The 26,420-nt window shown below is 47.0% G+C and overlaps 1 protein-coding gene across 1 annotated transcript in view; it reads right to left on the reverse strand.

The window, feature by feature from the left end:
* The window catches only part of VANGL1 (VANGL planar cell polarity protein 1), a 60,730-nt gene that overhangs the window by 29,077 nt on the left and 5,233 nt on the right, over nt 1–26,420 (reverse strand). The window contains exons 2-4 of the mRNA XM_019548744.1: nt 22,189–22,479; nt 18,359–18,485; nt 13,825–14,432 (exon numbers count right to left, since the gene is read on the reverse strand). Of these exons, the coding sequence (XP_019404289.1) occupies nt 13,825–14,432; nt 18,359–18,485; nt 22,189–22,298 (845 nt within the window). The 5' untranslated portion in view covers nt 22,299–22,479. The remainder of the gene's footprint in view (nt 1–13,824; nt 14,433–18,358; nt 18,486–22,188; nt 22,480–26,420) is intronic.

Consider the following 26,420-nt stretch of genomic DNA (forward strand, 5'->3'; position numbering starts at 1 on the left):
CTCCCAGTGTGCGTGCAGCGGCAGGAGCTACCCCTCACTCCCCCAGACAAGCCTGCAACCTGCCTCAGCTGGGCAGAGCCTGCCCCAGCTCCACTCCCACTCCCTCCCTCACTGTGGGGGCCTTTGATCTGCCCCCCAGTCCCTTTCCTTCCCTCCGACCCTCCCACCACAACAAACTTACCAGCTGCACACAGCTCTCCAAGCTGCCCAGCTATGCTGCTTGCTGCCTATGTGCCGTGCTGCAGCTGTGCACAGCACAGGCATTTATTGGCCAAATTATCGGTCACATCAGGCCGATTTCCGATACAGTCAGTTTTCTTTATACACACAGTCCTCGATTTACAATGTTTCGAGTTACAACATTTTGCACTTACAAGGTTTATAAATTGACACCGTTTTGACTTTACAACACTTGATCCGATGTGATGCCACACTAGCTAACAAGTTCACTACATCACCTGTCTCTTTGGAGAACATCTGTCCAAACTTTCTTGGACACTTTCTTTAAGAAAGCAGACAAGACTCCAGAAAAACCTGCAGCCAAGACTCCTGAGAAGACTCCAGCCAAGAGCCTTTCAAAAAGTCCAGCAAAGTCACCTCACAGAAGTCCTTCCAAATCAATATAATTGCTATTTACAATATAAATACATGAATGTAGCTATATTACTGATCTATAGTTGATAAGAGCACAAAATTCTGGGGTATTTTTGGTGAAAATAAGGTGAACATCAACAACTCCTAGGGAGCCCGGTGTAGAATCCCCATCCTCGGCACCAAATTCAATGCCAGCATATGAACCCTCTCAGCAGTGGTATAAAAAGTTGAGGTGGTGCCTGGGGCAAAACCTACAGGAGAGCAGTTGAGGAGGGGCAACCCAGCCTGGAACTTCTACCAAGCAGTCCCAGCTGAGCTGCTGCCCCACGTGCTCTGCCTCCCTGGCACTGTGCAAAGCAAGAGCAGCCTGAAGCTGTTCAGATATTCCCAGAGTAATAATGCTTCTGGGATTCTATGGAGGTAGGGGGATGCATCAGTGCCCCAAGGCACTTCCTCTCACCCACACCCTAGTTACACTGCTGCTCTTCTGTTAGCTTCATAGCACCAATGAATTTTGGTACCGGGAAAAAAAGACACAGTAAAAAACAAAGAAGCCCTTACATAAGCACTGTAGCCTCTCCTACATGCCCCCTTTTCTTTTCTTTGACGGAGGGGAAAATATATTCCTTGTTACTCAGTAAGCCACCTCAATTTTAACACAACAGGTACATGGGCCAAGTTTAAAGATACTTCCTGTCTAACTCAAGAATCATGCATCTGCAATTAGCTGCCTGAAGTATCTCCACATGTGCTACCAACAATTTCTTCCCCTGTGCCTACACATTAAGAACTGAGAACATTAAGGAAGGGCAAAGAGAGTTTTAGCTTCAAGTAAACCAGGAGGAAGCCTTCTTAGCTGCAATTAGAAGTGATTTTAAAATTCACAAGAGATTTTGCATGCAAGAAAGGCTGTGTTTGTTGGGGTGATGAAAGCAACCGCTTATCTTGCTGGAAAGGCTGCCAAGGAGCTTTGTCAGTGCTAATCCAGAAATGGGCTCTCCTTCCAGCAGGCCACATGGCTAATAGCTCTGGGACATGTCTTGGGACTCGAGACATTTTGCCGTTATCACTGAATCTGAGCATCCTTCCGTGCAATTGTTTCATCCTACAGAAGTCTCTCTTGGCATCCCAAAACATGACAAGCAGTGACTCACTGCTGAGGAGCAGGTGCTGGGATGGATATGCAGCTAAAAGAGCAGCCTATCCTAAAGTGCCTTCTAGGCTAACTTTGTGCTCGCAGAGTCAGCTAATACTGATTCCTGGAACTACCCTGTTTCCATGCAAGTCTGTGCTAGGATGAGCAAAGCAGCAGACAGAAGTCTGACAGCGTTCACCACTTTCTTGCACAATAAGTGAAACCACAGACATGTGCCAGAGTGTTACAAATCCTACTTTGCCATTTTGGTGCAGGTCTGTGTACACAGTAACCAGGGACTTTTCAAGGCTCTGCATTAGCAGGCCAGAAACCCTACCACATATACACACACTCTGCCTCCAAACTCTCAGCTCCCCATGCAGGGTGTGCCCTCACTGCAGAGGCAACTCTAATTTATTCCTCACTAGGTAGCCTCACAGCATGAGATGAAGCAATCATGCTATGAAATACTGGTACTGGGCTCACTTGTCAGGAGTGCTAAGAGTGCTGGGAAGGGCCATATCCTGCAGTTCTTTGCACTGCAGTCAGCTGAACTGCTTTATCATTCCTTTCCCAGGGGTCCAGGGGAGAACTCGTCTGTCCTGGACACTGAAGAGGACCTGTGGGATGACCCTTGAGTTGCACTAGCTTGCCACTGCATGAGAGAGCTGCTGGAGTGAATCCAGTCACTGTTAGTTTATGCTCCTACCTGCTCCAACCAACTGGAGTTTTGCACTCCATGCAGGTAAAGGGTTATACACGTGAGGAAGGGTGATGTAAACAGGCAGCAAGAGAGACTAGTCTCCCTTACAATTCTCCCCTCAGGGTGGGCTCTGTGATTAGCTAATGGTTTTCTCTGATGCACGTTGCACAAACTTGTTCATATAAAAGACAGTGCACAAGCCACTGTGAAGCCTAGGTTTGTACTTGAATATGGTTTATCATTTTGCGGCAATCTCAGTACCCCAGCAGGCTCAGTGGGGAGGCAGCGGTAAGAGACATGGGATGTTGCAACGTTCACAAGTAGGATGGCCTTTTCTGTGAATTTCTGGTCTGGCTAGGAGTGTGGGGAGGGGCATCTGACAGTAGGTGGCATGTGGGCTGAGTTTTGAGGGCATGGATAACAGCAGAGGAAATGAGATGACAAACCGATAAGTACAGGGTAGGCCCCCGGTGCTTGTACTACTGTCCGCTCTTGGGTTGGTTTTGCAAAACCAGGCTGAGGAGCAGAATCCCAGCAGACTTAACCAAAGGCATTTCCTCTGCTACCTCTGTTTCTGGAAGATAATGTTTAGCAGCCTGCCCTTCAGAGTTGCATTGTAACAGGCGCTGAAGGCCAGGGGGATTAATAATTGACACTAACCAACCAAATACACTTGCAGACTTTTAAACTATTCAGTACAAGTATTCAAAAAATGCCAAACCATCACTTCCGGGAACAATGATTACTCTTTGCTGTTGGTCTCGGCTGCAAGAGCAGAGTGCGACTATTATATAAGCTAGTGCCCAATATACAGAGCTCTCTGCCCATCTCATCAGGGATACAAAGCTGCAGAGATGCGTGTTGCCCACCATACTCTGGAAGGCAGACCCTCTAGGGCAGGAGCTTGCAAGGACCTGGGGCCACATATTTTACTAGAGCATCCCTATTCAATGACAGCACTCTTCAGACAAGGTTCCTGTCATGCAAGGCTCCCGTCACAAGGAAACCAAGGCATGGGAAGGTGAAATGAGGTGACTGAGGCCATGCAAGGAATGAGAAAGAGGCCGGGAGGTAACACTGGCCAGGGTAGCTTCTCTTTTGACCTCCAAGCCTCGTTGCCACACCAGTATTTGGGAGCCAGGTCTAGATGTAAAGCAATATGTAATAGCCTGCTGTTTAGGTGGAATACCTGCTCCCAAAGGCAACTGATCAAACAAAGCAGGTTTGGGGGGTGGGGAATAAATGTAATTTGAAAGAAGCGTTCCTGTCTGCAATAAGCAGCCCAGTGGCTCCCTGTATAGGCAGTTGGCTCTGAGGCAGTCTGTCCCATACCCTGCACGGAAGACTCATACGAAGAATTAGTGAAATGCTCTTACTGTACTTGATCTCCAGGAACAAAAGGGCCTGGGGTAGGGATTGCCAGCACAAGTGCAACGATTTCCAAGGAGCTTTGCTACATTCATTTCTGTGTCTGGCTCTGAGGGGAGGGCAGGGGTGCTGCCTCACAGAACAGCAGCTGTGCTGCATGATCATTATCTAAACGTGAAGAAGACTAGCTAGGTCATAACTAGGACGGAGGAAGCAGCCTTTCACAGTTCAGACTTAGCCCTGGAGACCGACAACAACCCAGTGTTAGACTGCTTGGTGGCCTAATGCAAAGTGTTGGCGTGCACAGCATAGGTGTAGTGAGCAGCCTCCTGCAGCATATGCTGGCAGGCAGCCTCACTGCTGAGACTGAAGAGCTAGTCTCCAGTATTGCCATCCCCACTGTGTCAAAAATCATGAGACAAACTCTTAAAAACAAAAAACAAGAGATTTGGAATGTAAATCATGAGATGCTATTTTTGGGGAGAGAGAGAGAGAGAGAGAGAGAGAAGCCCAGGGAGTGGGGGTCCCCACACACCCTGGCAGTATGCTGGATACTGTGGCTTGGGAGCGAGGAGCCGCAGCTCCCTGCCACTGCATGCACCCCTGGGGGAAAACGGGGGGGGGGGGAGAGGAATGTGACCCCCAGATCTGGGCAAGGGACAGAAGCAGGCTGCCCACTGCAGACTGGGTCTCTGCGCCCTGCTGCCTTTGTCCTGGGAGCCGTGCACTGGTCATGCCACGTTCCCTGCCTGGCAGCTTTGCATGGTTGCCGGGGCAAAGGCAGCACGATGCAAAGCCCCAGCCTGCAGCAGGCAGCCTGCCTCTGTCCTGCACACAAATCTAGGAGGAAACATGCCCCCATGCCTCCCCTGGGGGTATACAGAGTGGCAGAGAGCCAAGTCCCCCCCCACCCCCTCTTTTTTTGCACCTCTGGACAAGCTGCCCATGGCTGTCACATGATCCACCCCATTCCCAGGGGCCCATTCACCCCAGCCCCTGCCCCACTCCCTCCCTCACCATGAGGACCTCCATCTGCCTCCTCCCCTGCTCCTTCTCTCCCTCCCCTGCCCAGCCCCTTCCCCTTCAGACTTACCAGCTTGGTGCTCTCAAAAATATGCCAGAGGAAAAAAAAATCCCAAGATTTGCTCTCTCTATTGGGAGATCATGAATCAGAGTTAATTTGAGTTGGAAATTGAGAGTCTCGTGATTTTTTTTTTTTTTTTTTTTTTAAATGAAAGTTGGCATTACTGTAGCCTCTTTCCTGGGCCTTGGCAAGGCGAGTCAGGTGGTATGTACGGGAGGCTTGCAGTCATTCTATGCTAGGCCTGTTCTTTTGCTGGAAGGACCTTAATATCCAGGTCATGACCCTGGCACCTATTACCAGCACAAAAGGCCAAATTGGGGCAGGCTACATTAGATTTACAAGACAAAGGGAACATCCAGGCCTCTTACTACTAAAAGTCAGAAATCCTTCTCTCAAATGCTCTACCCTGAATCACTACTACTACTGCTGTAGAGTCTCCCTTACTCACCTTTGGCTCCCCCCCCTCCTTCCTTCTCCGCTCTACCTTTTGTCTTGCTTATCTCCACCTATTTACATTATTGCTGACATCCTGTCACACTTTTAGCTTCTCTCATGCCTTGCAGCCTCAGAACAGCAGAGACATCCTATCCCTGAAGAAGGGCGATTGCACCAGAAAGCTTGCAAAGAACTTTTTTCCAACTACTCAGTTGGTCTAATAAAAGATATCACATCTACTCAAAGAACCTGGCCTCTCTCAAATGACAGTGCTAGAATTATGTTACAGCCGTGATGATCCAGGAATTGTGAGAAGCAAGGATTTCTTGGGGTGATATCTTTATTGGACCAAATGCATAGTTGGAGCAGAGTTAGACAAACTTTCAAACATTTAATGAGACATTTGAAAGCTTGTCTAACCATGTCCCAATGGCCCGATAAAGATATCACCCCAAGAAATCCTTGCCTCTCTCTAATGACACATTTATTGGCAACTGTATGTAATGGGAGCTTGGTAATACAAGCCATCTTTTGTCACAAAGGCGTGTGGTGAGAGACATGCAAGGTTTTAAGGTAAAACAAAGAATGGCATTTAAGGTTTTGTTGTTGGGGTTAGGATTTCCATCCTGCTCCCTGTGCCTGAACACTTGATATCACTGCATCTGAAGTAAGCTGTAGATCACAAAAGCTTATGCCTTTCTGAACTAGTTAGCCTTTAAAAGTACCATCCTGCCCGGCCTGAATTCTCCATGAAAGGGCAATGAATGCTTCCTGGGAAGTTCCCAGACCCGCTGTGGTGCACTGAGTAGAGGTGGGGGGAGAGAACAGGGCTGATAAGAATTGTATTGTGTGCAAATGGGTGTGTTGGCTTAACACAGATTACTCCCAGCCCTACCAAGGCAAGGCTCCAAGGCCCCTGGGAATGCTCTGTGGAAGTGAAAAGGGCACCTAAATTCACTCAGGGTCCTCAGTGCAACTGCAGAACAGTCTGCATTTACCTGGCAGGGGAAATACTATGACCAAAGTAATGCAATTAAAATGGCCTGTGTGGTGCTGGGTAAACCCTCGTCTGCGTGCGGACAGGACTACCTACAAGAGCTTCATAGTGAGCTTCTCACTTGTCTGCTTCCAGTGGGAAGATCTCAGCTACACACCAACTTTATGGAAGTGGGAGATTCCTCCCCAGCTTGCTTCTATGGCTATACAGCTGAAAGCAAGGGAAACTCAGGGGCACCCGAACTGAACCCCAAGCCTCCAACCTTGGGCCTGCACATAGGATGCCTAGCAAAAGATTTGGAAACATCTGAAGTCCCAGGTTGAAAAGTTGTGGTGGATGATACTTGCTAGTAGTAGGGCCACGTTAGGTTCTTAAAGGACTTAAATGAAAAGATTTGGAACGGATCTGGCAGATTTGGCTAATTTGATCTGTGGCATAACAAAAAAAAAAAAAAAAAAAAAATCCTTAAAAAAAATTCCATTTAACAACATGTTCTCAGCCTGCAAGGCTTGCTGCCTCAGGAAGTCTGCAACTCAAATACTAAACTGAACAGACTCACAGTTAATAACAGAAACAGGTAGTTACAGATAAAGCTTAAAAAAGGTAAAGCAAACTATCGGCTGCATGGCAAAGATTTATCACTGCCTGGGGGCTGGAAGGAAACAACACATACAGAGGAATAACCTATTGCCTAGATGCTTTAAGGGCTTTCCAGCTTGATAGTGGCAGCCCCTAACCTCCAGCGAGAGGCACAACAAACTTAATGGGCAGCTGTTCTGACTCAAAGTAGTAAAACCTGTGCTGGAGAACGTGGGGGTAAGAGAAGGCGGTGGATGAGAAGGGAAGTGGGGACACTAAAAAGCCTGCAGTTCATGGGGACGTTGTTTTGAGAGCCTGGATGCAGAGACAGGCAGTTCTGTTGCATGTTTGAGACAATGAGACAAACAAAAACAGGCCTGAAAGCCAAATTAAATTAAAATGCACCAAGTGTTCTTGCCAACTGCGAACACGTCATCCTGGGTACTGGAGATGTCTTGAGAGATGCCTGGTTTCAGCAAGCACGGGCACCCATGGAAAAAGTTCAACTAGGCAGAACTGGATTTGAAAATAGCTTCCTATGCCCCTCGCCACCCTCCCCCCCTACTGATTTCCAGACAGACTTCCAGCTCCTCCCCCACACATGCTGGCAAACTATGACCATTAAGGCTGGCGAAGGGGCCTGGATACAAGAGGCAGCTTATCAAATTAGATCATTAAGCACTGAAAAACCCTGATAGTAGTTAAACAAACAGCAAGCTAGGCACTTGTGAAACTTCCAGCCCTGGTGAAAGGAACCGATTGTGCTGCCAAAAAGTCAGATCAGAAGGTGTGTAAGCTTCCCCATATACAGCTCTGCCAGTGCACGTTTGTCCTACTTTGCATTGCAATCTATGAACAAAAAAATTGAACGTTTACCATGTACTCTTGATAAAAAAAGATTGTATCTTCTTCTGTAAAAAGGTTAACCTCAGGCCTTCCATTAGATATGGTAACTGCATCTGCTGTTTCTGGTCATTACATGCACAATAGTGTGTTATCTGCCAGTATTAGTGACTTCTGTAGGAAGCTTTATGGGGAAAGCATGGGTTGGCCATTCTGGAGTTGGGGGGTAGGAGCGCAGTCCCTTTCAAATGACAATTGAGGAAAACTGCATCAGATGCTTAAACTGACCTTTCAGCAGCAGATGATATCCTGCATTTGCAGAAAAAAAGTGAGTAAGGATCTGATAGGCATTTTCTGCAGCCACAATGCTACTTACGCAAATACTAAAGCATTTCTCAATTACAGACAGCCCCAAAATACATGTAACAGACTACAAGTGCCACAGCCAGATTCATCCCGATCTTGGTTTGATGAGGAGATACTGGGTATGGACAGGCACTCATTTCTGTGCTGCCAATCTGTCAGAAATTTGCAGCACTTTGGAGGGAAATCAATCAAGTCATGGACAGGAGTGTGCAGGCATTCCAGCCTGTGTACATCCCCTCTCACCTCCCCCAGACCCATGTTACCCTGGCCTGGGGAAGGCATGGGAAGTGGCTGCTGTTCCACTTCTCCAGAGGAGTCAAGCAGCCGGGAAGCATACAGGCTTTCATTCTACACGAGTAATTTGCGTACAGAAGAGATGTTCTTGGTTGAGAAAGAGGAAGTTCATCACGTTTCAGGGAGAAATGGCACAAAAACCTACACGCTCCCAGTTTATTGTAGGAGAATGGCACACCTCCTGCTACATATGCAACGTCTGCTCCATGTCCATTGGCAGACTCCTTTCAGAAGCAACTTGCTGCAAAAGGTGAAATCACTTCCCAACAGGTGGCAAAGACTGCTGTGCTCTCTAGGACTGACCTGTCACTGCACAACTAACTTTGGGTAAATAAACATAATCATCAGCCCCACTCCAACTGCACACCACGTTGTGCCCCTCCCACCCCTCCTTACCAAAAAAAGGAGTGGAAAACAATTCAGTGACCCATTCATGGACTTTTCTAACCTGAAATACTTCATATTTTGTGTCAGACACCTGTGCATCCTATCAAGGTTTACAGACCAATAATTATCAGGTGCAAATCAAAATGTGAAACCATTCATTTCCCGAGTTGTCTAGACTAGTAATGCTTTAGGATGGGGAAAGGATATTCATTCCAGAGGAAGAGACTAAATATGGTAGCCAAATTAAAAACCAAGAGGGGTTTTCTTCCTCCCTAGCAAGCTATGAACCAAGTCAGCCCATGATTCCACATGAACTGAACTGAGAGCAATGGATGCCTGGATGTGCAATGCAACAAATAGGTCAGAGGAGCTGGTAACTAATCTATCCACCCCCTTTCCTAGTGAAACAAGGATTTATTACTCTCTCACCCCACCTCCGTTTCCTTCTGTTTCTGCATTCACTCCTACCATTTGCTTTCCCGCCCACTCTCATGTTCCCAGACCATTTATTCATCTCTCATCAGCTCCCCTCACACACATTTTTGCTCAACTGTAACAGAAGTGGCCCTCAAACTCCTTCTGCCATCACCAGCCTGCAGCAAGTGTTGCTAACTTACAACATAAAGTAGGGATAGAAACTAGCTGTGTGATCCTGAAGTCCAACTCCATCTCAGACCAGCCACTGCAAATCCCAACACACCTCCCTAGTTGGAGAAAAATCCTAGCCTGAGTATCTTAACTTGGGCAGCTGAATCTGCTAAATGGGAATCTCCACCTTGGTCACATCCTTAACAATTCATCCAGCTTTCTGGCAGGTCACTGGCTGGGGATGAAAGCAACTTAGCACTGTCCAGCTCTTGTTCAGGCTAGTTTCAGTTCACGGTTATGCTGCTCATTCCAAAAGCCCTACACAGGCTCGTCCACACCACCAGTCACAAGACTCACATCTCTCTATTGCTGCTCTTTTGCTCTCCTCACACTGGCAGCCTCTCCGACCTTCCACTACTGATGCGAGGACTCTCTCTGCTACAGTCAGCCCTAGAGATCTCTCCTTTCTGTTTTGAAGCAGCCACAACAACACTTAGCTCTTCTCTAACACTTTCATCTGCAGATCAAAGCCAGAGCAGTCATTGTTTTCTCTAATTTGGAAATGGGGAAACTGAGTCACAGAGGGGAAACTGCCTTGTCCAAAATGATCTGGCAGGCAGGGGCCAATCTAGGAACAGCACCCAGGTCCCCAGAGCTTTGCACATTAGGCAACACTGGCTCCCAACCCAGCAATGGCTTTCCTTTGCCTCCACAATACAACTCAGCCAAGCCTTATGGAGGTGTGGCCATGAAGCCTCTATGAACTAAACCTGTACGGTAGGAGGTTTTGAAATGACTGACCTTCCAACTTTTCCTGTACCTACAAAAAATTTCTAACTGGCTGTAATCTTTTCTTTTACATTATAATTTGGTTGGGTTTCTGTTTTTTTGGTTGGGGGGGGCAGAAGAAGAGGGTACATACCAGGTTCACTGCCTGATTGTCTGTGCAAAGAGCCACACTCAGTGGAGTCTGGCACAAGATGGAGCATTCCTGCACTACCAACAGGTGATGCTCCCCACTTTCCCTCTTGGCATTTACAAGGGCAAGTCCTTAATTGGGAATAGGTGCTTATGAACACTGCCCTTGCAGCTGAAGAACAGCACTAAAATGGGAGCAAACTATGTGCTCTTACTATATGCTCAGGTGTGGACCCAGTTTTGCAGCTGGTGGTTCCAGATGCTTTAAACTCCATAACAAACAAGTTGCCAAGTGACAGTGGGAACTCTGGAACGCTGTGGTGTCCAGGATTTAAAAAAAAAGTCAGCCACTGAGCAGTAAGAAGACACACCTGTATTCGGAGAGATGCAAACAGCTGGGGGCCCCACATGCCACGGGCTGCATGTCACATGGACCAACCCCCCCGCCCACTGCAGCAGGTACCTGCACAGGAACTCCTCCCCACTGCTGCAAATGACTCCATATGGGTCTCTCCCACTGCTCCACCATGTGTAGTGGCAGGCAATTATTTTGGACCGAGGACCACTTACTGAGTTTTGGCAAGTCATCAAGGGCCACATGACAAGCAGCCAGGGGCAGATAAATATTAAATTTTCTTAATTTTGTGGGGGCCCCGTGGGCTGGATAAAAATGGCCTGGTGGGCCACATCCGGCCTCCAGGCCGCATTTTGCCCACCCCTGTGCTACACAGTCCTGACCTCACCCTGAACTCCCTGTACTGCCCTCTTGGAGAGAGGAAGGAGGGGGAGGCCTGGAGACTTCAGCTGTTGTTGCAGCTGGAGCGATAAGGGGAGCAGTGGCTGGGCAGGAGCCCCAAGGTGCAAAGATACAGCAAAGCCTTGTCTTTTCACATTAACAGTAGAGATACCACCACAAGTTACTGGTCCAGGTCTGAGCCTTGCAATCAAGTCTTCAGGGACTTATCTTTGGATAAACTGAAATGATAAATGCATGTACCTTGAAGGGAATACCACCAATATGAATGCATTTCTTGACAGTGAGAAGAAAAGGGTGGGGGCGGGGTTGAGGAGACAAGGCAGGCACATGGTTTGATGAGGTTATACCAGGGGTGGGCCAGATGCGGCCCACCAGGCCATTCTATCCAGCCTGCGGGTCCCCTACAAAATTTAGAAAGTTAATATTAATCTGCCCTGGGCTGCCTGTCATGCGGCCCTCGATGGCTTGCCAAAACTCAGTAAGCGGCCCTCTGCCCAAAATAATTGTCTGCCCTTGGGTTATACTGTAACTCCAAATTCAGGCCAGTGTTTTTACCGGTTTTGATATGCAACGGGAAGGGAAATGTAGCTCTTCCCAGAGAGCCACTGAACCATGCAAAAGTGGGGTGGAGACAGATCATTTGATACAATAAGAGACAAAAGTCCCATTAAAATCTTGAAGCCCCAATCCTATAGAGGTTGAGGCAGATTCTCACCTACAAGCACTATTTCAATGGGATCATTCACCTGCTTAAAAAGCTAAGGATGCAAAGTCTTTGCAGGAGTGAGGCCTCCATATCACACTGGAACCAACCTGCAATGAATCAATATTTAGCCTTCCAGCAAACTCTCAGAAGCAGAGTTTTCCACTTTTTAAACTATTTCTAGTAAAAAAACTACTTTTTTTTTTTACTAGAAATAAAATGGATAGCCTAAACCAACTTTAGTTACAGATCTTGCTATCAGGACAGCAATTGCATCATTGCACCTTCAGGGCCTAACATGCACTTCTCTCTATTGTGGCTCTGACAAAGGAGCTGGTACTTACAAAAAGCTGATCTCCAAATTACTCTATAAGGTGTTATATGTAGCCCTGCCTTCTACTTGATTTCAGGTTAACAAGGCTAACACCCTCTCTGTCTAACTGTTCTGGTTTTAGCCACTTGTTCCTACATGAAAACCATTCCCTCCTCCCACCCCCACAAAAAGTCACAGCACTCTGTGATGCAAGGTCACCCAGGCAGGCAGTGCTCCCATTCTGCTGGGAAAGGCCTTTGGGTGCTTTACAAACAAAACAAACCCCATACCTCTCCCCTCCTCCCCTGGAAAGAGTCAGAAAGAGCAAGCCCCTGAAGCCCCTGGTTCCTTGTTTTGCAGAGGAGAGGTATAGCTTGGTCACTCTCACTGCGCTCCAAAGTTAGACAGTCAGTGGCACAGGCAGGAGCAAGGTCCAAAAGTCTCAAAGTCTCAGGCTCTTGCTCTAACCACTAAGCCTACTTCAAAGCAATTCTACTGCTAAGCTAAGGGCTGCAAGAGACTGATTGCATATCCATATAAATCAGCCAACACTAAATCAGTCCAACTGCAATAGATCAGTGTGTGCCACCAGGGTCTGGACAGGATAAACAGAATAGCTGTTCCATGCAGCTCACAACTCCTCCCTTTCACACGAAGTCACATGGCTTTCCTCCTCCACCAGCTCCAAAGCTTGGGAGACATCAACAGATCCCAGACTATCAGTTGCATATGGCAAGGGAACCAGAGACCAGCTTCCTCTTTCCAAAGAGTGCTAGCCATGTTACTGGACCTTGGAGGGGCGCACTAAGCCTAGAAGTGGGGTGTTGAATGGAACCCAAGAGCTCCCAGGTCTAGCAGTTCATTATGCACCCTTACAACAAGTGTACCAGGCACCAACAAATGAAGCCACAGCCCCAAAAGTCAAATCAAAGCCAAACCATGCTGCCTCATTCCTGAAAATGCATCTACAGCTCACAGGTGACATGGAGTGAGCACTCCAGCTGCTAGGGGAGTATGGACAATGCTCATGCCCCCCTCCTGAAACTGGCTCTGCTGCTGGGACTCCCCCCCCAGCAACTGGCCACTGGGGGAACCCCCCTGGTTGCCACAATGGGCAGACGGAGGGGCACCCCCCCCAAACAATCCCCCAGTCATGCCCAACTAGTGCCCCACCCCAGACTCGGGACACACCAGTCGCCTATGCTAGAGCTCACATGTGGGACTGACTGTGGTTGACATGCAAGTATTTCTGAGCGCATGCCTTCAGCTTTCTCCAGAGAGCCAACTCTCAACAGCCCTCCGTGCCCCAGGTTACAGGCTCTGGGACTTGCATGTTGAGTTCAAAAAGGGTTCCCATCTAGTCAGCTGCTGATCCCATAAAATAAAAAGGACATCCTTCTCTTGCCAATGACTACAATGATATTTGGGGGTATTCTAGTCACTCTCAGCATCAGTTCTTAAAGAGAAGAAAGGGGAAGCATAGATTGGATTTTAAAACACATAGGCATGAGTCTGAGGAAATCGGTTTCCAGTTCTGCTACTGACTCTTACCTCAGATCAGTCACTTGGCTTCCATACCCATCTGTGAAGAGGAGACCTCTCTCTCCTACCTCACAGAGCAGCTGTAAGACTTACAGTCAGCAATCTTTAAAATGACTCTGGGATGCTCAGGGAAGGAAACAAGAATCCAGCAAGCCCTCAGAAAGTCATGCTTTCTGAAAATTTCTAGACCTACCTCATTTAAAGAAGTTGAAACCTACCTCAAGTGCCCCAAGCTGTAATATCGTGACTCTCCATCTGTTGACCGAACCACTTTGATGGTGAAGGTGGGCTGCAGCTGCCTCAGCTCCAGCAGCACGATGGCTAGGTAGTGAATGAAGAGGAGTGCATCCACCAAGGACACCGCATACTGCACTATGCCCTGGTAATTGGTGTCCTTGGAGTCCAAGATGCGGACACCATAGAAGAGCCAGTAGGAAAACACAAACAGGAAGATAAGGACCAGCAGGAGAGCCCGGAACACAAACACCCGTGGTATATCCGCCTTTGGCTGGCGGAAGAACAGGGCCCAGGTCCCAATCAGGAGAATAAGGAGTTTAAAAGCCACAGAGATGAACAATCCCTCACAGACAGTGCCACAAGGCTCCAGATTGTCCCGCCACAGGATCTGGGGTAACAGGATGAAGGCCACAGGGGTGAGGAAGACAAGGAGTCCGAGTACAGCTGCCACAGTTAATCCAAGGTAGCGTTTGCAGTCCAAACCAACGCTGTCCTCCAGATCCTTGCTGATCCTGGCGATGTCCTCCTGAGAAATGCTGTGCTCCGAGGTACCCGTGATAGCTGTGGTGGTCTCACCCCAGTTGTCATCCTGAAGGGAAGACAAAATAACCAGTCGTGGAGTGCTGGCACTCTGCCTTTATCTGCTGAAGAGCTACAGGGCTGCCCAACAGAACTGGAAGTTCATCCCAACTTAGCTCAACAGGAGGCCTGGATTCAAGTTACCTAGGCTGAATTATCAACCCTAACAGCCAGTGGCAGTGGGGCAAACACAGCAATCAAATCCAAAAATCTTTACATTGTCTAGAACTATGATCTGCCAGGCACAGGACAGGGAGCTCAACCTTCCAAGGCTGTTTGCTGTACAACACTCTAGTTCTTCCAAAGATTCTTAAATATTCAGCCGGTTCTAGCAGGGAGAAGAAAAGTCCTAGGTGTTTACATGTGCACACATTCACAGAGGGCATAGCAGATCCTGCCATACAAGTAGAGTGGGAGTGCAAGCCATGTTAATGAGACCTTGAAGTCAGATCTAGGGAAATCTCTTGGGTACAGATTTCTTTATTAAGTGTGAAAAGCTAGTACCATTCCAGCCCACCAGCATTCCTGTAAGCTCACAGCAGAATCCACCCACAACAGAAACTCATCTCATTAGCTTGCTGCAAGTTAATCCCAACTGCTCTAGTGAAATCTACAGCTACCATAGAGTTGTGACAAATTGATTCACATTTGGAAGGTTCCACTATATTTCCATTAGAGAAAGGCTGTAAATTAAAGATGACCAATCCACAGCACACATGCCAGACGTGGCACAGGTAGTGACATGGGGCAGGTCAGGGATAGACCAGAAACAGTAGCGGATAAGGTAGGGAGCAGAAAGCAGAGCAGATCAGACAGGCATCAGAAGGGCATTCAGGGATAAGGAATACAGCCAAAAAAGGCTAGTCCCCACTACTATAAATACACATTTGGAGCAGCTCTGATTGATCTGGGTCAAACCCCAGGACAAGAACAGGCATCGCACAATCATTTACATGTGTTGCCCTTTCAAGTTGCATTGCTTCTCCTTCACCAAAGGAACCACAGCCTGCCTGGCTTGTCCCGGAGAGAAGAAATAAAATTTAAAAAAAAAAAAGCACAATAACCTTACAGATTCACACATCTATGCTATGGGGGGGAGAAGCACCACATTTCATCCCACATACTTCAGAGTAACAGTGGAATTTATGTCTGTAGGATCCCAGGACAAATGCAACATGTACTTACAGCCAGAAAGGTTGGGAACATTTTCACTGTAACTAGCAACTGAGCACACCCTGAAATATTTAAAAGACAGATAATTAAGCATGTTAGGCTTAATTTGTGGAACCCAACCGTGCTAGTGAATTCTGGTATCACAGTATAGAAGGCTTTCTATCAGGAGCTGCTCAGACTGAAGCCACATCTTCTGCAGCATGTTGACAGACAGTCCAATTTAAGCATACAAAAAGGTTTCTGAAACCTGGCCATAAAAGAATTCCAACTTCAGATAATTTCTGCAAGCTGTTATTCCTACCCCCAACCCCCATATGCATCTTGCTTGGACACACCCACATTAGGTGAAGGTAGAGTTAAGCTGACATGTACAGATCTGACTTGGAGCTGCTGTTCAACGAGTGATTCACACTTCTGAGGGCTCTTAATTTACCCTAGCACCTTTTCAACCAGCATTAAAGAGCTTCTAGAGAGTGCACGTCACCGGCTTACTCCATTCTCCTCAGCAGCATCTCAAGCCTTTATAGCTGGAGAGGTCATTAGTGTCCAACTGATTTTCTTTTGCAGAGGGATGCATTTTTGGAAAGCATGTCAGTGACTGATAAGGAGGGAGAAAGATACATGCAGACATCCTTTTTGGCTTCTCCTGCTGACTATGCTGACAAGAGACTTATTTATTTTTAAAGGAACTGCTTAGTTTAAAAACAAACAAACAAACAAAAAAACAAACAAAAAAAACTTAAAGGTATGCCATCTTCTGAGGTCATACAGGGATGCCATTCTTGTTCTCTAACCACGAGTCCATAGTCTCACTGGGGCCATCAATCCAGTGAGTCCTAAGCACTATTAATTTTCTCTCCTTTGGAGAGGAAGGGTTATGAAAAACAAAGAGATTAACACGAATCCTTGGAAAACGACTGGACCGAGACAGCCCAATAGCTCAAAATAGCTCCAGGAATTTAACTGCTGATGCACCATGAGATGCTAATATCTCCACAGCTTCAGGCAGGGAGTTTTGAAAAAGGGAGACAGGACACACACACCAACCACAAACAGTCAGCATCTTGCATTAGTTTCTGTGGTTTTTATCACTTTTCAGCATGATAGAGGCCCTGAAACAGGTAGTTACATTGGAGCTGCTCTACAGTGAAAGGTAACGCTACAGAACTCTCCTCTGCTAGTACCTTCCATTTGAGCCAAACATTTTACACACCAGTGAATTTGGAGACTTATTGTTTCTTCTGTACTATGGGGGTGGCTCTACATAGTTATCCTCATTTTGTAGATTGGGAAACATGTCACTTCTCCTCTGCCACCGAGGATCATTGTAAAATGGAGGCTCAAGTCAAGCCCTACTTCCCAACTTTAAGAGTGCTTCCAAGACGAGGGGGAAAATAACCAAATCACATTATCAGCCGTTCAGGCAGTCGCACACAGCTCCTGGGCTTGGTCTCTGGACTAAAGCACTGCTGGAATGACTCCAAGACATCACTGTCAAAAGTTCTTCATGCTCAGAGACAGCTTTGCTCATGTAAAAGTTTATCTACCCTGTCCCCTTCACTTCTGGATTTGTAGGTAAGCAACTGTGCGAGAGCTCCTAGCCCATTTTTGACCCACTTGAAATTATACTGGCCCCTGCTTCCAACTGACGAGCTTGTAGATTATGAAAGCCACTATTTGGAGTGAGACAACATTTATGGATGCCTCTATTGAGCACCCTTTGCAGTTGCCCGAGTGCAGTTACAACTGCTAGCACATGCCCAGTGGAGACTCAACCGCTTCTGTGCACAGAAACCATCTCTTACATATAGACATGGACACAAAACCCACCATGAAGCATGAAATGTATGCCACACCAAAACCACAATGGTTTCCGAACAGTCTTGGTACATCAGCTGCTCCTTAAAGATCACCTCTCATGTCTGAGGAAACCTCAAAACTCCAGATGTGGAAGGGGCACCAATTCAAAACCAGAAGCAGTCTGAAAACAACATCTTGTTCCTTTTCTGACCAAAGGTCATTGGCCCTGCCATGTAAATTAAATTTTTTTTTTTCTTCTCCCTATTGCCTAGACTAGACTGGCTCCCCATTCTTTCTTACCTGCCTTCCCAAGCCCTGGTCTCTCCAACATTTTCTTTCTTTACTCCTGGAAAGAAGCCTTCTTAAAAAATAGCATCTCTCCTGAGAGACAGAGGCAAAATGAGGGTGAAGGTGACCTGGACAGTAATCCTGGATTAGGCAGAGGAACCAGCTGCTCTGGAACAGCTTGGCATGGCTCAGAGTCAACTGAGTAAAAGGACCCCTCGCGTGGCTGGACAGGGCACCGTGCTGCTGCAAGTAAGACAAACCCAAGTTCCTGACCAGCACTGGAATGCTTGTGATGGACAAAGAATAGAATAGTAAAGGTGTAAGCCCTGTTGTATGAGGCCAGTTCCAGGTCACTTCATTATGTACTGCCCTTGTACAAGCCTGCGGCCATTTAACTAAGAGAGCATTGCTCTCCACTCCTGATCCTGAATCACCTCACTAGGCTCTGAAAAACAGCAACTTCAGCTAGTGATGTGTCCCTATGCATAGGGAATTTTGCAAAGCAGTTTGAAGCTGTCCCTGCACAATTACAACAGCATCTGCAATGCTGAAGAGGGCACCCATAAAACAAACTATCCTGATCACAAGTAAACAGATAAACACATGTTCCCCAGGACTTGGAGCATTGTCTGCCCTCCACCCATCTGCTGTGCCCAGCCCCTTCCTGTTCCTTACCTGGCCCTCTTCTGTCCGAGAGGCCTCATTCCCCAGCAGTGGCTCTGCAGGGGGTGTCTGGATGGTGACCGATTTTTCTGATCGACTGCCATCTTTACTCCGTGGTGATTTGTGCCTGTCCCGGCTCCTTTTCCAGCAGGGCAAGAGGAGAAGAAGGTTACAGGGGGCTACATCACCGAGAAATATCACCAACTCAGCCCTGGAGCAGGTGCTGTCACAGCCAAGGCATGTTGTGCTCAAGCGATTTTGAATGGCTCTGGCTCAGACAGCTACTGGCTTCCTCCCGGGAATGTTTAATTCTCAAAGCAAACACTGAGTAAGCATATCAGCAGGCAGCTCTTCATCTTTTCCCATCCTCTCAAGAGTGTTCTTCTGAGCCTTCCACAGGAGACCTGCCCTCTATACCCCATTTCATTATTTGAAGCGTACACACCCACTCTAACCTCACAGGACAGAACTCCACTTACAATACTTGCAGAAGGCTGGGTCACATGCTAGTGTCAATTTATTTGCAGATAGTTTCTAGAAACAGGGAGTTTGAGGAAGAGAACTTGTTACCAGCAAGGGTTTGCATTTGCTTTTCCAACACAAGCCTCTTTACAAGCTTTTCACACCTTGATTCCAGGACCCACTCTACAGTCTCCAAGGATCTGCATCAGTGGGACTCAGAGCAGCCTCCTCACTTCCCCAAGGGCTTCTGAAGTTCTCTTGCTCAGGAAGCAAGATGTTTCAAGGGAATCACTCTTCTTCCAAAAGAAGACCATAAGGGAATGGTGGTATACCCCCTTCCTGTAACCCATTACTGGTCAAATCACTTGTCTAGGTGATATGAAATGCAGAAATGATTTCCTAGATGGATTTCAACACGCCCCCAAGCCAGGGCCCTAAAACAGATTATTCAGGGGTAAGGACACTCATCTGTCCTTCTGAAGTTGCGCTGCTCTTCATGAAACAATCAGGTAGGAGGGACCCCGACTGGTGTGGTGTCTAGAGCATTCACCTGAGCTATGATAGACGTGGGTCTCCACCCTTGCTACAAGGACTGTCTCTTTTACATTAGAGTCATTAGACATAAATGCATGAACACCTTGGAGAAGGAGCTGTGACCCTGGACTCTGGTTGCAGGACTAGAGCCACACACGCTCCCACCCTCTCTAGCCCCATAAATCTTTTATGCAAACTTGGCACTGCTTTAAAAGTTAGGATGGAAAATGTCCCACCACAGAATAGCCTATGATTTGACAGGTTGGGCATCCTCTAGAATAGAAGAAAATGTAATTTGAGGTCTGTTGGACACAGGAAGGAACTGAACCAGGGTGAATAATTTAAACACTAAGCTATGAACGGGGTGCCCACCATTAAGAGACAGTGGCTTCCACAACCACATTTTGGGTGGGACCCAGTCCCCATATCCATAGGATCTCTCTCTCTCATTGGGGATGGGCAGAGGATCATGTTACTGGGTCTCTGACAAACTCAGGTGCGACTGAGGTGCCAGGCTGCTCAGCACTGCTGGACTGAATTTTAAAGAACGCACAGAATTTTAAAGAAAAAAAAAGAACAAGAATATAGAATTTAGGCACCAGCTGGGCAGGGTTTTCAGTATCAGATCTGGACAATTAAACACCACCAGAATTTTGCTTCAGGGGCCCAAACCTCTTTCCAGTGCTGGCTGCAGGGAATGGGAATCTTCACCCCTTCTTGCACACCAGAAATCATTTCAGGAAAGAAAGTTGGGGGCGGGGGGGAAGAGAGCAGCAAAAAGTTGCATGTGCAGTGGGGCAGCCACACTGGAGGGAGAGGCCTGGAGGCTTGTAGAGCCAGTAATGCTATTCAGCATTACACAGCCTCAGTTTCCTAACCTTAAAATCAAGCATCTCATAGGTAGAAGTTGAGTTAAAGCAGACCAGTAATGCCAGGCAGTTTGGTTCCTGCAAAGCAGAGCTTTCCACAACATCCTAAGCTGAGGAAAACAGCTACTGATCTGGAAGTCTGAAGCTCCTGTTGACTACTGTCTACATCCCAACTCCAGGTTAAAATGCCCCCACCGACCTACACTAGAACTGCAAGTATTATCAAAGGGACTAAGATATCCTTTACGGGGCTTGTTCAATTTTACACAGACCCTGTACAACTTTTTCTTCTTAAGAAAAAAAAAAAAATATGCCTCAAGATCCACTAAATTTCCACCACTCCTGTGGCAAGCATGAGAGCACTGTTCCGACTAGTTTTATTTTCCTCCTGCTCTCAGTCTCAACAGCTAAGTGGTCATGTGTATATTCACAGAAAGGATCAGCACACTCCCCAGTTCTGCATCACACACTGATCTCAGCTTTTTAGTTGTGTGTCCAACCCCACTCATTTCAGTTTAACTGAAGCCTATTAAAGTTAAATGGGGTGAGACTTTCACGGAGGGCAGCAGAAGGAAGGGGAAAGCTTGTCATCTTAAATAACAAATAAGATTCAACAGAGATACACAAAGGCTTTTGGAGTGGAACTTCAAGACAGCTTTATGCTGTATTCCAAGCTTTCAAAAACAGGCCAATTTTGGGGGGGAGGAGAAGTGGAGAGGGGTGATGAAAATTTGGCCTTCTGCTCAAAAATAGGACTGAGGAGAAAGAAGAGCCTCCATTTTACAGAACTGGATTTTTTTCTCCCCTTCCAGCAAGCAAAATGAAAAAACTGTTGAAATTCAAAAGTTAGCTCAGCCAACCTCAAATCTTTGCAACTGGGGTTGGGTTTTTTTCCCCTTTTGTAATTTAGGTCACATTTACCATGTGACATTACATGCTTTGTGCAGTTAGCCACCACCTGGGTGGCTAAAGTGTCTAGGACAGGGGTGCTCAACTTTTTGGTTCTGCAGGCCAGATGACTGGTGCGAGGCCTATTTGCACACCAGGACTGGTCCCTACAGGTACTGGCCCCCTGTGGGCCCAGCACTGGCCCTTTCTGTCCCCTTGCTTTGGGATTGGGCGATGGGGGCCCAGTGCCAGCCACTGCCACCCCCTGCATGCCAGGATTGGACCCTGGGGCCTGGCACTGCCCCCCACCTAGCCCTGTGTGCTGGGATCAGGTGCCAGATCCAGAGTGCAGAGCCTAGGGCTTCCCATGGGTCCAGAGGTTTGGCAACAAGGGAGCAGGGCCATCATTCCCCCGCTGCCAAACTTTCAGCTCCACAAGCCTGATGACAAGGCACCACAGGGCAGATCTGGCCCACAGGCCTGAGACTGAGCACCCCAGTCTAGAACAAAATATTTTCTCTTTATAACGCTGCTGAACAGCTCCAGCATTCCCAGGAAAAGGGGCTTTGCTACTGAGCTCTAAAAACCTGTTCTTTCCTCCAACTAAATCTGATAAGCGACTTGTGGTGGGCAGACAGCAATTACATGCATTGTATTCAGAAGTTAATAAGTGACAGCTGAATGGAGGGGGAAAATGAGAAACTTTGCTCCCAGCTGACAGAGATGAAAAGGAGTGGAAGAGATGGGAAGGTACAGCAGATGAGTATCAGCTTGAAGCCTGACTATACCATCTGGAGACTCTCCCCAGCTCTCTCACTCACTAAATGAGAATGCCAATCCTCTTCCATGACCATCTTCTACACTCCTACAAGGCTTCAGACATGGTTGACAAAAGCTAAGCAAGGGGCATAATTATTTCCAGTGTTCCCCTTTGCTGTTCCTCAAGGAGATGGTCCATCACTATGGAGACTGCAAGCCACAGCACATTTTTTTCACGGGGACTTCAGCATGATTTACAGAAAAGGTATTCCCTCCCCGTGACACTTGCCAGCCAACAGCATCAATTATGACTAATAACAATTTCCATACCCTTGTCTGTGGGCTTTTTTAGAGTGACCTGAGTAGTGGGAATAGCCCGAGTATGTCGATTCAGTATCCATGCCACCGAAGGCCTGGCCCTCACCCAGAGGGAGGGACATAGATCTCGTTACTCAGAGGATGAAGAGGGGTGCCTCAAAGGAAGTCCTTATTAAAAGTGCTTTCCTGGAGACTCCGTGCTGCCCAATCATCGGTAGGTCTGACACACCAGGCAGTCAGGGACCTTCAGCAGTGAGACATTCCAAGGAGAGACAAGGAGGTGCCTTAATCCTCAGCATCAACCTGTGGGGAGAAAGATGGAAGTAAAGCAGACATCCTCATTAAGGTAGCCCTTGCCTCTTTTACCTCTAAGGTCTGTCTACATTCACCATACTTGCTTTTTACTTAGACTGGAAGCTCTTTGCAACAGTTGTATTAGCCTCTTTTATTTGGTCCTGCATAGGATATAGTCTGTTATCTGAACGCCTGAAGGACATGGCATAAATTGTTGTTAATGACAACATCATTAACTATCCCGGAGCAATTGCAACTCCTTTCTCAGAGCTTCACCAGGCTTCATCCTCTATAGTTGTCACTAACCATGATAAAGAATAGGTCTGAAATGCCACCAAGTCAGAACAGTAGCATTTTACCTACAACTATACAAGGTGCAAGACACTGAACTATCAGACCTACCACATCTGAATTAAGCTTGGTTTTCATGACCAGCAACTGTGTGTGACCACTTTACAAGTGTTAAAATACTGAAAACTGAATAGAAATTAAGTCATTATGTCCCTTTGATACACAAAGGCTGATTTGGACCTTGAACAGTCAAGCTTTGTTCCAAACTTTCAGAAGTCATAAGAGAATCTTAAGTCACAGTAACATGTTAGTTCCCTACCATATGTTTTTTAAGGCACTGTCCACATGCAACATCTTCCTGTATCTTTCTCTACAAAGGGCAAGGCATTGGAACCACAGTCACATGTCCTGTAAACTCTTGGAGTACTGCAAGATGGCCCAGTAGGCATTAACCCCTTTCAATCCAAGGGACCCAAATTCACATTCCAAACTGGGTTATAGATGAACTTGATAAAGGGAGAACAGAGGGTAGGGGAAGGGAAATCTCTGCAGCCTCGCTTGTGCACATTACAAACTGGGTAGAGGGGCTACAGCTCAGATGCAAGATGCTATGCCAGAGCACTGTGCTTGGCACAAAGGAGGACTCTTAACATTTCCTGTCCAGGTCTATTCCTGTCTCTAGCCAGGGCCGTAGTCCCCACTTCCACTGGCATTCCATTCACTCGGTTTTCGTGAGAGAAGGGAGACTGCTTTTATTAAACCCTCCAATTATTTTCTTCTCACAGCAATTTTCAAGCTGCTTCTAATAAACATTTAACCTCCCCTGAAAAGAAGGAAAAAATTAGCACGTCACTCAGCGGAGCTAATCGTTTTAACTGTAACATGCAGAAAGACTTCTCTGACATTTCACAAAACTAAGTAGCTGAGTAGGTGTAAAGCATGCAAGGCTAAACCCCATATAAAGCCTGCTGAAAAAAAAAATACAACATCCTTGCTCCACAGGGCTCTCAGTCTGATGGTACAAACTGGAACAATACTACAAAATAGTACAGAGACCTTGGGGATTACAGGTATTTCCTCAACTTGGGTTTGCAGAGATTTAAAAGGATGGGCCTTTGTGCATATTAACTGGGAAGGTGTTACAGGCATAGCAGAAAGGTAGCACAAACTTAGGAGGGTCGTTACAAAGGTGGAGACAGGCAACAGCAGAACCATAGATACTTGGGACTGCATGCAGAAGAAAAACAAAGCCAGGACAACAGTGCATATTTACTGAGGGAAGGAAAGCACTGTAGGCATAACTTGAGCAAAGGCGTCCCTGCTGGGGACATCTCCTATAATCCCATTAAGTCACCGAGACTTGAAGAGAATGGCTTAGTGACTAAAGCACTGCACCAGCACAGGGGACACATGTTTCATTTCTCACTCTTCCACCAACCTACAGGGTCACCTTGGGCAAATCAGCAAGTTACTGTGCTTCTGCTTACCCATCTACAAGATAAGACCAATACTGTTCTCCTTTGTGAAACACTTCAAAACCTGCTAATAAAGAGCACTCAGTGTTATTTTAGCGTAATAGAGCAGGGATATCTCAAATTCTACATAAGTTGCTGCTAAGCGGTATGGACTCTTACTTCTAACTACATACTATTTGGGGTCTTTGATGACAGCCAGTTTGTTATATACTGATCATAAGCCTCAGACACAAGGAATTACAACCCCCCTACCCAGTGGCCAGAGGGAGATCACTAAACATATAACAATTACTGTGGGGGGGCGGGGAACCAAGAGAAAACTAGAACAGAAGTGCAGGTTATAGGTAGGGACCTGCCTAAATCATATCAGAAATCAATGGTGCAGTAACACCTTTAATCTTGCTCTTTTTACACCCCCCACCCCGCCCAAGAGACGATTAATGCTGCAATGTTTGCCTCTCTGCCGGGGGGGGGGGGGGGGAGAATGTGGTGAAGAGTGGATTTAATAGCACCAAATTTCCACTGCAATTTAGGTAGGTCCCTATACTAATACTAGGGTGTCAAGAGGATACAGAGCAGAGCCCGAGACAGCCCAGAACTGCCACTGCAAAAATAGGAAATACTAAGACATCAGAGGGCCACATCCCCACAACAGAGAAAGGCAAACCACACACCTAGCCCTCAGTCCAAGCTGATCTAACCATGGAGCAAAATTCCTTCCCGATCCCAAATGTGGCAAATCTGTCTGGCCTCGAGCAGAAGACCTTCTAGCCAGCATCATTTAACGCTCAAGGGACACCTTTGACATGCCTGTTCCTTGAACACTAACAATAGTCTCTAGGGTGGGATGGCAGGAGACTGTGTGACTTTCTGCTTTGCAAGTATAACGAAGCACTTCAAGAGAGAGACGGGAAAAGCATGCAGGGTTTCTAGGCATGACCCACAAATAGGTAGTTCCCACTTTGAGGCAGGGCAAATCAATACCGAGAACAGACCATGCAGCAGTACTGAGAAGCATTTTTGCAAGGCTAGTGAATGAATACCAGGGCAGGTAGGATCACGCCAGCTTCCGTTTACTGTGTAAACAAGAGCAACAGTTTTGACAAAGCTCCATGCAACCCCCCCCCAAAAAAAAACAACAGGAGGGCCCCCAAGAAGGTAAACCTTCTGGGCAGGTGCCAAAAGCAATAGCTGTAACATGGGAATTTGGCAGTACCTCACAGCCTCAGTCACAGGACCCATAGTCAAATAGGAGCTCCCTGTCAAGGCACGGCTGTCATGAATGGGCAACATATGTGCCTGTGTTTGGCTGGGAACAGGAAACTGCTCACCTTGCCCATTATCCAGCCCAGGCTGGTTTTCCATGAGTGCCCAGATTTACTCCATTGAGGGCTGTGCTGGCAACTGGCCAAGAAACCAAGGGGTCTCCCTGAAGTTGGGTGCGATTTGGGGTTTTTTTCCTTTGGAATACAGAGATGCAACCTGTGGAGAGCATAACCTTACAGCACTCCATTGAGAAAAAGTAGAAATGCCTCATAGCCACAAGAGATGGGAAGATGGGTGGCTTCTGCAAGGAGAGGCTTCAACCTGGCTGGGGGCTAATGCAAATGTCCACAGCCTGGCTGTGGACAAAAGCCCTTCTGGATTTGGGTATTCCTGGTGGCATAGAGGCAGAGCTTAGGGGACCTGAGCTTTCATATAGTGTTTTTGTTTTCATCACAACCCACAAATGATACTGCAAACTTCAACCCCCTATCAATCAAGAGAGCCCTCATAAGCCCCTAAAGAGAAGAGGATTCAGGGCAGCAGGCTGACAAGCAAAACAGGAGCACCTCACATCAGGATGAAGCAGCATGGTCTTTACAGGGTGCAGGAGAGATCACCTTAAATCAGGGCCACTAAATAAGGAGTCTTGACCTTCCTGTTTTCACATGGCTGCAGGCTTCCAAAAATATTTCCTGCAAAACACTGGGCCCCAAAGCACAGGGAAACAAATCTCATCTCCAAGGAAGTTAGTTGTGTCATTGCCTCCTGGCTTCCTTGAAGTCATTCTGCAAAAAAAAGGTAAGTGAGAGATATACACCCTTTTAAACAAAAAAAAAAAAAAAAAAGAGGATTTCACTACCCATTCAATCTCATCAACCTCTCCCCACAAACGCAGGATGCAATTCAGACACAGATAAC

This window comes from Crocodylus porosus, unplaced genomic scaffold, assembly GCF_001723895.1.
Source record: "Crocodylus porosus isolate Cpor-Errol unplaced genomic scaffold, CroPor_comp1, whole genome shotgun sequence".
In the NCBI taxonomy this organism is placed as follows: domain Eukaryota; kingdom Metazoa; phylum Chordata; order Crocodylia; family Crocodylidae; genus Crocodylus; species Crocodylus porosus.